The sequence below is a fragment of the Oncorhynchus masou genome, chromosome 4 (genome assembly GCF_036934945.1).
Source record: "Oncorhynchus masou masou isolate Uvic2021 chromosome 4, UVic_Omas_1.1, whole genome shotgun sequence".
Lineage (NCBI taxonomy): Eukaryota > Metazoa > Chordata > Actinopteri > Salmoniformes > Salmonidae > Oncorhynchus > Oncorhynchus masou.
The window spans coordinates 7,796,123-7,808,358 of NC_088215.1; the positions used below are offsets into that span (position 1 = coordinate 7,796,123).

At 42.7% G+C, this 12,236-nt stretch overlaps 1 protein-coding gene across 1 annotated transcript in view; it reads left to right on the plus strand.

The window, feature by feature from the left end:
* The window catches only part of LOC135522525 (testis-expressed protein 2-like), a 65,307-nt gene that overhangs the window by 47,580 nt on the left and 5,491 nt on the right, over positions 1–12,236 (plus strand). Inside the window, exons 9-10 of the mRNA XM_064948860.1 lie at positions 7,031–7,157; positions 12,112–12,225. Coding sequence (XP_064804932.1) covers positions 7,031–7,157; positions 12,112–12,225 — 241 coding nt within the window. The remainder of the gene's footprint in view (positions 1–7,030; positions 7,158–12,111; positions 12,226–12,236) is intronic.

A 12,236-nucleotide genomic window follows, 5' to 3' on the forward strand; every position in this document is an offset into this window, starting at 1 on the left:
CAAAAGCCTTCCTTAGGTCCAGAAACACAGCCCCAACAGCACCCCCTTTGTCCATCTTGGACTTCACATTTTCCAGAAGAAAGCAGTTTCTGTGGAGTGTTTCGCTCTGAAGCCAAACTGCATGGAGTGTAATGTGAAGGGGCTGTTGTTGAGGTGGGCAATCAGTTGTTCTGCTACACACTTTTCAACAACCTTTGACACCACAGGTAGTATACTAATGGGCCTGTAGTTACTCACGTCAGCAGGGTCGCCTGATTTAAAGATGGGAGTTATTATGGCCGACTTCCATACCCTTGGAAACACACCGAGACCAATAGATGTGTTGGTGATCTTAGTAATGGGGCCAATTAGTGACTCTTTGTAGTTTTTAAGAAAGGTAGAGTCCATCCCAAACACATCTTTGGCTTTAGAGTTCTTTAGTGAGCTAATCACTTTGTTCACCTTTGACTCAGAAACCTCCCTTATGATGAAGACAGGTTGAGTGTCATTCACTAGCGCTGAGCCCAAGAAACCGGTGGAGGGGTTCTGTGTCAGTGCCCTGACAGAGTCAATAAAGTAGGAATTGAAGGCTATTGCTATTTCGACTGCATCCTGTGTTAGATTGTTATTCACCATGATTTCTAGTCTTTTTGCAGTGTTACTATGGTCTTTCCCTGTTAACTTTTTTAGATTCTCCCATATCAATTTAGAATTTCCCTTTGCTTCACCAATTATGTTAATAAAAAAGTTTGCCTTGGCCTGTCTGATTTCTTTCATCACCTTATTTCTCAACATGGTAAACCTACGTCTGTCATGCTCTAATTTAGATTTTAAGGCTATTTTTAGAGCATAATCTCGTTCTTTCATCAATTTCCAGATTTCTCCATTTAGCCAAGGTCTCTCTCTCTCTGTCTCTCTGTCTCTGTCTCTCTCTGTCTCTCTCTGTCTCTCTCTGTCTCTCTCTCTGTCTCTCTCTCTCTCTCTCTCTCTCTCTCTCTCTCTCTCTGTGTGTATACGTGTACTCACTTGTATGCTTTTGTGTCAGAGTGTGTACTTTCCTGCGTGCTTTCACATTGGTATCCTTCCTTCCTCTGAGCCTGTATGCATGGGAGTGCTCCGCTCGTCTGACTCGTCACCAGGCCAGCTCACCCCAATTAAGCTAGAGTTGGCCTTTCGACGCTGCTCTCGCAGCTAGTGATTTGGGACTCCTCTCCCCACGCCATCAGCCCTGCCTTCCCTAACGCTGTCGGACAGCCTTATTATCACCAGGGCTCGCCAGAGCCACACACAGGGTTAGGCAAGGGCCACAAGTCCCCGGGCTCTCTCTCTCTCTCTCTCTCTTTCACACCATGGGGATGTGGACGGAGTAGGTCTGAGTGGACAGGGCTAGGAGTGTGTTTGTGTGCGTTTGCTTGCCTCTGGTGTCACAGGGCTGCCTTGTGGTCACTTAGCACAGCTGGCGTTTAGGCTTGGAGAGGACGATGTTGAGAAAGAAGCACTAGCTTCTCCAACCCTTCACCCTGTGAGTGTTCACCCCGTAGGCGAATGGTGTCACGAGTTGGTTGTCCTGCATAGTTCCTCGTTTTCTCAACCTGCTATGTTTCTGTGAAAGCAACATGAACAGTGAGGCTAAAGGTCGGCCCGGCACATTGATGGCTTGCTGGTTTTATGGGCTTTCAAGTCTCTTTATGATTTTATGGGCTTGCTACTCTCTTTATGATTTTCCTCTCACTCAAGCATAGTCCTAGATACATTACTTTTGGATGAAAGCACACACAAAAAAATGGCCTACAATAAGAATTGAAAATGAATATAATACTCACTGCTAATTACATTTGTACTGAAACTTTGTCTGTCTAGCTATCAAGTTTCTTCTAAGTGTAAGTAGGCCTAACATCCGTCATTTCAAAGCCATGTAGTGCCATGCAGGACACCTTCAGTGGTCTTTCTGTACACAGTGTTCAAAGACATGCCATGATAAAGAAGACCATGTGATATAGAGGATGTATGTTATTAAATTACAGACTCATACAGAGCTTCACTGTTTGGAGGAGGATATGAGTCTCCAATTGTGTGTGTGTGTGTGTGTGTGTGTGTGTGTGTGTGTGTGTGTACTATGTTCAGTCGTGGCCAAAAGTTTTGAGAATGACACAAATATACATTTTCACAGTCTGCTGCCTCAGTTTGTATGAGGGCAATTTGCATATACTCCAGAATGTTATGAAGAGTGATCAGATGAATTGCAATTAATTGCAAAGTCCCTCTTTGCCATGCAAATGAACTGAATCCCCCAAAAAATATTTCCTCTGCATTTCAGCCCTGCCACAATAGTACCAGCTGACATCATGTCAGTGATTCTCTCGTTAACACAGGTGTGAGGGTTGACAAGGACCAGGCTGGAGAGCACTCTGTCATGCTGATTGAGTTCGAATAACAGACTGGAAGCTTCAAAAGGAGGGTGGTGCTTGGAATCATTGTTCTTCCTCTGTCAACCATGGTTGCCTGCAAGGAAACACGTGCCGTCATCATTGCTTTGCACAAAAAGGGCTTCACAGGCAAGGATATTGCTGCTAGTAAGATTGCACCTAAATCAACCATTTATCAGATCATCAGGAACTTCAAGGAGAGCGGTTCAATTGTTGTGAAGAAGGCTTAAGGGCGTCCAAGAAAGTCCAGCAAGCGCCAGGACCGTCTCCTAAAGTTGATGCAGCTGTGGGATCTGGTTACCACCAGTGCAGAGCTTGCTCAGGAATGTTAGCAGGCAAGTGTGAGTGCATCTGCACGCACAGTGAGGCGAAGACTTTTGGAGGGTGGCCTGGTGTCAAGAAGGGCAGCAAAGAAGCCACTTCTCTCCAGGAAAAACATCAGGGACAGACTGATATTCTGCAAAAGGTACAGCAGGGATTGGACTGCTGAGCACTGGGGTAAAGTCATTTCCCTTTCCGATTGTTTGGGGCATCCGGAAAAAAGCTTGTCCGTAGAAGACAAGGTGAGCGCTACCATCAGTCCTGTGTCCTGCCAACAGTAAAGCATCCTGAGACCATTCATGTGTGGGGTTGCTTCTCAGCCAAGGGAGTGGGCTCTATCACAATTTTGCCTAAGAACACAGCCATGAATAAACAATGGTACCAACACATTCTTCGAGAGCAACTTCTCTCAACCATCCAGGAACAGTTTGGTGACGAACAATGCCTTTTCCAGCATGATGGAGCACCTTGCCATAAGGCAAAAGTGCTAACTAAGTGGCTTGGAGAACAAAACATTGATATTTTGGGTCCATGACCAGGAAACTCCCCAGACCTTAATCCCATTGAGAACTTGTGGTCAATCCTCAAGAGGCGGGTGGACAAACAAAAACCCACAAATTCTGACAAACTCCAAGCATTGATTATGCAAGAATGGGCTGCCATCAGAGGATGTGGCCCAGAAGTTAATTGACAGCATGCCAGGGCGGATTGCAGAGGTCTTGAAAAAGAAGGGTCAACACTGCAAATATTGACTCTTTGCATCAACTTCATGTAATTGTCAATAAAATCCTTTGACACTTATGAAATGCTTGTAATTATACTTCAGTATTCCATAGTAACATCTGACAAAAATATCTAAAGACACTAAAGAGTCAAACTTTGTTGAAAATGACTATTGTAGCTGGAAATTGCTGAATTAAAAAAAAAAATATTTTTTTTAATGGAATATCTACATAGGCGTACATAGGGCCATTATCAGCAACCACTCCTGTGTTCCAATGGCACGTTGTGTTAGCTAATCCAAGTTTATCGTTTTAAAAGGCTAATTGATCATTATAAAACCCTTTTGCAATTATGTTAGCACAGCTGAAAACTGTTGTTCTGATTTAAAGAAGCAATAAAACTGACCACCTTTAGACTAGTTGAGTATCTGGAGCAACGGCATTTGTAGGTTCGATTACAGGCTCAAAATGGCCAGAAACAACTAACTTTATTCTGGAACTCGTCAGTCTATTCTTGTTCTGTGAAATGAAGGCTATTCCATGGGAGAAATTGCCAAGAAACTGAAGATCTCGTACAACGCTGTGTACTACTCCCTTCACAGAACTGCGCAATCTGTCTCTAACCAGACGAGAAAGAGGAGTGGGTGGCCCAGTGCACAACTGAGCAAGAGGACAAGTACAGTAGTGTCTAGTTTTGAGAAAGACGTCTCATCCCGGAGTCGTCTCTATACTGTTGACGTTGAGACTGGTGTTTTGCGGGTACTATTAAATGAAGCTGCCAGGTGAGGATTTGTGTAACTGTGATATTTCATTTTTTCATTTTTATCAATAAATAAAAACATGATCACGTTTACATAAGTATTCAAACCCTTTACTCAGTACTTTGTTGAAGTACCTTTTGCAGCGATTACAGCCTCAAGTGTTCTTGGGTATTTCTCCCATTCTATGCAGATCCTCTCAAGCTTTGTCAGGTTGGATGGGGAGCATCGCTGCGCAGCTATTTTCAGGTCTCTCCAGAGATGTTCGATCTGGTTCAAGTCCGGGCTCTGGCTGGGCCACTTAAGGACATTCCGACACTTGTCCCGAAACCACTCCTGCATTGTCTTGGCTGTGTGCTTAGGGTTGTTGTCCTGTTAGGTGAACCTTTGCCCCAGTCTGAGGTCCTGAGTGCTCTGTAGCAGGTTTTCACCAAGGATCTCTCTGTACTTTGCTCCGTTCATCTTTCCCTTGATCATGACTAGTTTCCCAGTCCCTGCCGATGGAAAAACATCCCCACAGCATGATGCTGCCCCCACCATACTTCACCATAGGGATGGTATTGGCCAGGTAATGAACGGTGCCTGGTTTCCTCCAGCCTTGAGGCTTGGCATTCAGGCCAAAGAGTTTAATCTTGGTTTTATCAGACCAGAGAATCTCGTTTCTCATGATCTGAGAGTCCTTTAGGTGCCATTTAGCAAACTCCAAGCAGACTGTCATGTGCCTTTTGTTATTGTGGCTTCCGTCTTTTATAGTCTGAGGTCCTACCCTAACCAGAAACTGTGGATAGATGGTAGCATTCGTGCGAACCACCGCATTTAACCATGGCAAGGTGACTGGTAATATGGCAGAATATAAACAGTGTAGTTATTCACTCCGCAAGGCAATCAAACAAGCTAAATATCAGTATAGAGATCAAGTGGAGTTGCAATTCAACGGCTCAGACATGTGTCAGGGACTACAGACAATCACGGACTACAAAAGAAAAACCAGCCACGTCGCCGAGACCGACGTCTTGCTTCCGAACAGGCGAAACACATTATTTGCACGTTTTGAGGATAACAGTGTCACCGACGCTGCCCGCTTTCAAGGACTGTGGGCTCTCCTTCTCAGTGGCCAAGCACGCATCCAACTCAAGTTTGCAAACGACACACACAACAGTAGTAGGCTTGATTACCAACCATGATGAGACAGACTACAGGTAGGAGGTGGGGGCTCTAGGAGTGTGGTGCCTTGGAAAACAACCTCTCACTTAACGTCAACGAAACAAAGGAGCTGATCGTGGACTTCAGGAACAGCAGAGCTGACAAACTGAAATGGACCACCCATACAGACAGTGTGGTGAAGGCACAAGCATTTCTCTACACCCGCAATAACATCTGCTAATCACATGTGTGACCAATAAGATTTGATTTGAAGGTCCTGAGTGCTCTGGAGCAGGTTTTTCATCAAGGATCTCTCTGTACTTTGCTCTGTTCATTATCCCTCTATCGCTTGCTAGGGCAAAGTTTCACCTATCCCTCACATCTCAAGGATAATCAATGGAAACAGGATGCGCCTGTGCTCAATTTCCAGTCTCATAGCAAAGGGTCTGAATTCTTATGTAAATATAATATCTTTCTGTTTTCACTTTGTCTTTATGGGTTATTGAGTGTAGGTTGATGAAAGAAATGTCATTTTAATCAATTTTAGCGTAAGGCTGTAACGTAATAAAATGTGGTTAAAGTGAAGGAGTCTGAATACTTTCCGAATTAACTGTGTGTGTCTGTGTTTTGTCTAATGATTGACTGTCTGATTTAAGACCGATAGAATTCCCATCATTCCTGCTGTAGGGAGAGGTACAAGTGATGTGTTAGTGGAAGTCTTACTGTGTTGCCAAGAGAAAGTGTGTGTGTGTGTTCTCTCTTGCTCTCTCACTCACACACAAGCCTCCATCATCTATCAACCCATGAGTGCCCCCTAGTGGGTAAAGTAGCACTCTCCCAAAGTACAGTTCCGTGTGTGTTACCGTATATGTGCTCGTGTGTATTCACATGCTGTGTAATATTGTGTGTGATGGGCCCCCTGTCGGAGAACCCAGGCCTGCCCCATGCGAGGGCGGCTTTGGGCCAGGGCATTGATAGGAGATTTCTCTAACCCAGATTAGCAGGGCTGGGGCTTTCAGAAGAGAACCATGTTTATACAGCGAGCAGCACCCCGCTGACATCAAACGAGCCCTATGAGGGGTATCGCACGGTGTCCAACTGTTTCCCCTCTGTTCAAAGGGTCCTGTGATCTCTCCCTCTTTCTCTCTTTCTCTCTCTTTTTGTATCCCTCACTTCGGTTCTCTTCCACTGTCAGGCAATGAGAGAAAGATGGAGGGAGATTTGAGAGAGGGATGAACGTGGGGGTCCGAGATGCTTGTGGGAGGGGAAGAGGCAGGGGAGCGAGGGAGGGAAGGAGACAGAAGTGAATGGCAGACTGAAGGTTAGTGTCCTGGAGCATTTGCCACCGACTGAGAACCTTTAGCCAGATCTACTCAACTTTTAGGCTCTGCAGATCTGGAAAGTTCATCACTTACTGGAGTTTCCAATTACTTTACCTGAAGCACTGCTTTTCAGCACTGATATGTTTCATACTACAGTGGTGATAGGTTACTGATCAAAGTTGGTTGAAGTAGTTTGGTTTGTCAAAATGATCACCTGATGTGCGTTCTTCCACTCCGTTGTGATTCTTCTAAACACACACTGAGATGTGCAATTGCGACTGCGCACACGGACACACAAACTTGTCGTCCCCCGCCCCACATTATACTCACAATGACCTACGTCTCTCTCTCTCCTCCAGGTCTGTGGTTTGACTTGGAGATTTCGTACAGCGGCTCCTTCCTGATGACCCTGGAGACCAAGATGAACCTGATCAGACTGGGGAAGGACGGCGACTGTATGCGCTTCAGAGACCTCGGCAAGGATGGGTAAGGAACGGTCCTCACTAAACACAACACTGACTGGTGTGTGACCTACTCTAATAATGATTGTAAACATTTTCTTGAAACAACTGTTAAAGGTTCACACTGTTTTCCTCCTCTGAACACGTGATAATGACAGAATTAGCTTTCCACGGGGTCAAGGGTTAGCTACACTTCTCTTTTAACTCGTCTTCTGTACACCACCTTTTTCTCTGTCCTTCCTTCCTTCTGTTCCTGGACGCACACGCTTACGTGGATATTTTCTTCACCTGGTGAGTGCAGTGTTTCTCTGGGGCCTTCTCGTTTCCATTTTCATTCCATTTCAATCTGTTTTTGTGGTCATTTCATTACGTATAGCTTCCATCCCGTCTAGCTGACATTGTGAATGGGTTCATTTTGTCAGTGTTCAAACTGTGTGTCCTCATGTGAATTCTAAAACCAAGGGGATCTCAAGAGGATGCATCAGTCCATACTCAGTGTTGTCCATTAGCGTCGGCTAATCAGACGATTTCACAGACTCATTTTCAGCTTGCTACATTTTCCACTTCATATTAACTACGTTACTTTTCATTTAAAAGTTTAAATTCGCTTGTCCGTCGAGCCCTGTCGCACTCGAATGAGCGATATGCATCTTCGAAAGAGCTATTGGTAGGATAGGCGCCTGTCAGTCACGAAGCGAGCGATGACAGGGAAACTCAGCAGAGAGGAACATGCGAAGCGAGAGGTTTCACTCTCACCCAAAAATGTTCCAAAATAATCCCAATGCGTTTCTATGGGATCATTTTGGACCAACGCTTGTCGCCTGTCGAATTTCTTTACACGGAGTTGGTAGAGCGCTTGATGCTCGTGATTTTGCATGTCCTATGTAATATACAGTTGAAGTCGGAAGTTTACATACACTTAAGTTGGAGTCGTTAACTTGTTTTTCAACCACTCCACAAATTTGTTGTTAACAAACTATAGTTTTGGCAAGTCGGTTAGGACATCAACTTTGCATGACACAAGTCATTTTCCCAACAATTGTTTACAGACAGTGAAATAATCTATCACAATTCCAGTGGGTCAGAAGTTTACATACACTAAGTTGATTGTGCCTTTAAACAGCTTGGGAAATTCCATAAAATTATGTTATGGCTTTCGAAGCTTCTGATGGGCTAATTGCATAATTTGAGTCAACTGGAGGTGTACCTGTGGATGTATTTCCAGGCTTACCTTCAAAGTACCCTATGCTTACCTTGGAAAATGATATCATGAGTGGGCATTTGTTGAAGCTGGAAACTACACACTAAATTTCTCAAGATTTTTTTTCCCAGACCTCAAGTGGTCACCTGATGTGGTTTAAGCGTTCTTGTGGACTTTTAAATTGTGAATTTGAAATGGAAAATCTGACACAAGGGTAAACCTCTTAAAAACCAAACCTTTTAATACATTTTTCTAGATAATGTGGGCTATTTACTTCATATTTCTGTTTTAATTAAATACATAATTTGAAGAACAAACATCAATGTGGCATTTCATATCTTGCAGTAACTGTAAATAAGTCTTTAATCTCAAATGTTTAAAGGTCTCTTACTTAGTCCTGATCATATAAGCCTAGACCGAGACAATATTCAAAACAGCTAACAATACACTGAATTCATATATTTTCAGTCTTTCTACACAATACCACAACAAATGTTTCCAATCTGGGAGAAAAACTTGATAAAGTATTCAATAATTCAATGCCCCCAGGATCGGGGGAGCCTAGCTGGCAATTTTATTTCTATTTGGTTGGCTACTCTATGTACTTGTGGATAGTATTCCGTATTGGCTTTACCAGAGAATTTAAAACCTTTTTTGTAATAACATAGTATATGGGATTGATTTAAGAAATTTGGCTTAATTAATTTGATTAATATTATGGTGTTTCTATTCAGGGAAAAACTAAACCCTCAGGGTTTACGTTAGGATGGAATGGAAAATATGGCGCTGAACAATGTGACAGTCAGGAGGAGGCTACAGGATTGGAGGATTCATAATTGTTTGCCTTCATTAGACAACTTTGTTCCAATATTTCTGTAAATCAGTGATATTTATTCCCATAGTAATTCGTTATGGATCATAACTAAATCATCAGCTGCATTTTGACAGTGTTTTTTAAATAATTTTATTAACGAAATGTATTTTTGTATATTAGGCTACTGTGCAGTCTATAATACATACTGTAGTAAACATGGGAAAGTGTCTAATTCCTTACATAAGGGAGAGCAGGCCATGTCTGTACTACAGAATGCGGGAGACCGGGATTCAAATCCCCGTTGGGGAGGAAGGAGTAGGCTGTCCTCCTGTCCCAGATGTGTTATTTCATAATTGTGATGTCTTCACTATTATTTTACAATGTAAAAATATAGAAAAATCTTGGAATGAGTAGGTGTGTCCAGACTTTTGACAGGTACGGTTAAATAAAGGTTACACTAAGAGCATAACATTTCTGCACCCTAATTTTCAAATTATTGTCTAACCAATACCCAAATGGAGATGAAGTGAAAATAAAAATCTCATTGATTTATCAAGACCAGTCCCCATGCTTGCCTCAGAGCAGCGCGAAACGGTGCTAAAATAGTTGTAGGCTTTTGCTTGTATGCTCTTTAAATAAATAAGACCAACATCATTTTTAACAGCACATTACTCAACACTAGACTCATTTTGCCTATGGTAGGCCTACAGTACATAGAAGAAAAAAATTATAATTCAATGATTCAATGACGAGACTCTCCGCCAATAATTACATTTCGAGGATTGGAGGGATATTCAAAAATATTTTTTTTAATATTTAACTTTCACACATTAACAAGTCCAATACAGCAAATGAAAGATAAACATTGTTAATCTACCCATCGTGTCTGATTTTGAAAAAAAATGTTTTACAGCGAAAACACAACATATATTTATGCTAGATCACCACCAAATCCCAAAAAACACAGCCATTTTTCCCAGCCAAAGATGGTCACAACAGCAGAATTAGAGATAAAATGAATCACTAACCTTTAATAATCTTCATCAGATGACACTCATAGGACATCATGTTACACAATACATGTATGTTTTGTTCGATAATGATGCCATCTATTTTGTGAAGTGCACCAGTCCCTCCTGCAGCAAAGCACCCCCACAGCATGATGCTGCCACCCCCGTGCTTCACGGTTGGGATGGTGTTCTTCAGCTTGCAAGCATCCCCCTTTTTCCTCCAAACGTAACAATGGTCATTATGGCCAAACAGTTCTATTTTTGTTTCATCAGACCAGAGGACATTTCTCCAAAAAGTATGATCTTTGTCCCCATTTGCAGTTGCAAACCATATTCTGGCTTTTTTATGGTGGTTTTGGAACTGTGGCTTCTTCCTTGCTGAGCAGCCTTTCAGGTTATGTCTATATAGGACTCGTTTTACTGTGGATATAGATACTTTGTACCTGTTTCCTCCAGCATCTTCACAAGGTCCTTTGCTGTTGTTCTGGGATTGATTTGCACTTTTCGCACCAAAGTACTTTCATCTCTAGGAGACAGATCACGTCTCCTTCCTGACTGGTTATGATGGCTGCATGGTCCCATGGTGTTTATACTTGCGTACTATTGTTTGTACAGATGAACATAGTACCTTCAGGCGTTTGGAAATTGCTTACAAGGATGAACCAGACTTGTGGAGGTCTAAAAAGAGGCACTGAGTTTGAAGGTAGGCCTTGAAATACATCCACGGGTACACCTCCAATTGACTCAAATGATGTAAATTAGCTTCTAAATCAGTAGCTTCTAAATCCATGACATCATTTTCTGGAATTTTCCAAGCTGTTTAAAAGCACAGTCAACTTAGTGTATGTTAACTTCTGACCGACTGGAATTGATACAGTGAAATAATCTGTTTGTAAACAATTGTTGGAAAAATGACTTGTGTCATGCACAAAGTAGATGTCATAACCAACTTGCCAAAACTATAGTTTGTTATCAGTACATTTGTGGAGTGGTTGAAAAACAAGTTTTAATAACGCCAACCAAGCTCAAGCTAACTTCCCACCTAGCTCAAGCTGAGGAGAGGGGGGGGGGGGGGGGGGTTCACACCTAGATAGGCTATTAGACAATTCTTTAGTAAAAGTTGAATAGTCTATTGTTCAGTTATAGCCCATCCAGTTACGCTTGTGAAAAACTAATAATAATGCTTTTTCCCCTTTCCACATTTTAAAGATTCCAATTGATAAAGTGTTTTCAGCCACAATCGGCCCCAACCCCAATTAATACATTTAGGAACAGTCGATAGCGTTCTGGCCTTCGGACTAGAATGTTGAGGGTTCAAAACCTGCTCCCTGCTTTGTTTCATTACCTTATTATGCCGGTCTCAGAGCAAATAGCCTGGATTGTTACTCCCATCTCGTTCCTCGCTCTCTTCCACGCGTCATTCAGCGGGCATGCTGGCAGGATATACTGTTATTTTATTCTGTATATATGAATTACAAATCAGCCTTTACGTAAATCATGTTTCTAGTCTGTTGCATAGTTACAAATATGCACAATCGTTTATCTCTACATTAACTAACATATTCCTCTCAATTGTACATTTTTTGCTTGACTCGTTAAGACATTATAACAACCTACATTTACTTCCCCCGTAATGTTTTGTCAGCCATCTTTGCTGAAGAAAGTCACCACGGACGGGTGGCTCTCGTCAAATTCGTCATTGGAACCACTCGATATGATGGGTCATATAAAAACCTTGGGACCTAAATGCATAATGAGGGCTCTAACTCCCCCTTGTGGTGGTCTGTAGCAATGAAGCCGTGACGCTGGGTACCTCTAAGTTCCGCGGTGTAAGCTTGCAACCTTTTAAATGAGGAATCACTGTATGAACAGGCTTTGTAGTTCTAATTGTCAGCTTTCCCTCTGAAAACAATGGAGATTAATCCATACTGAATCGTGTGTGTGTGTGCGCCAGGTACAGACCACGGACGTACTGCCTAGCTGACAGTGATGAGGAGTCATCCAGTGCTGGGTCCTCAGACGAAGAGGATACTTCAGAGGTCACCAATGACGTCCCTGGAGCAGAGGGGTGAGTATTTA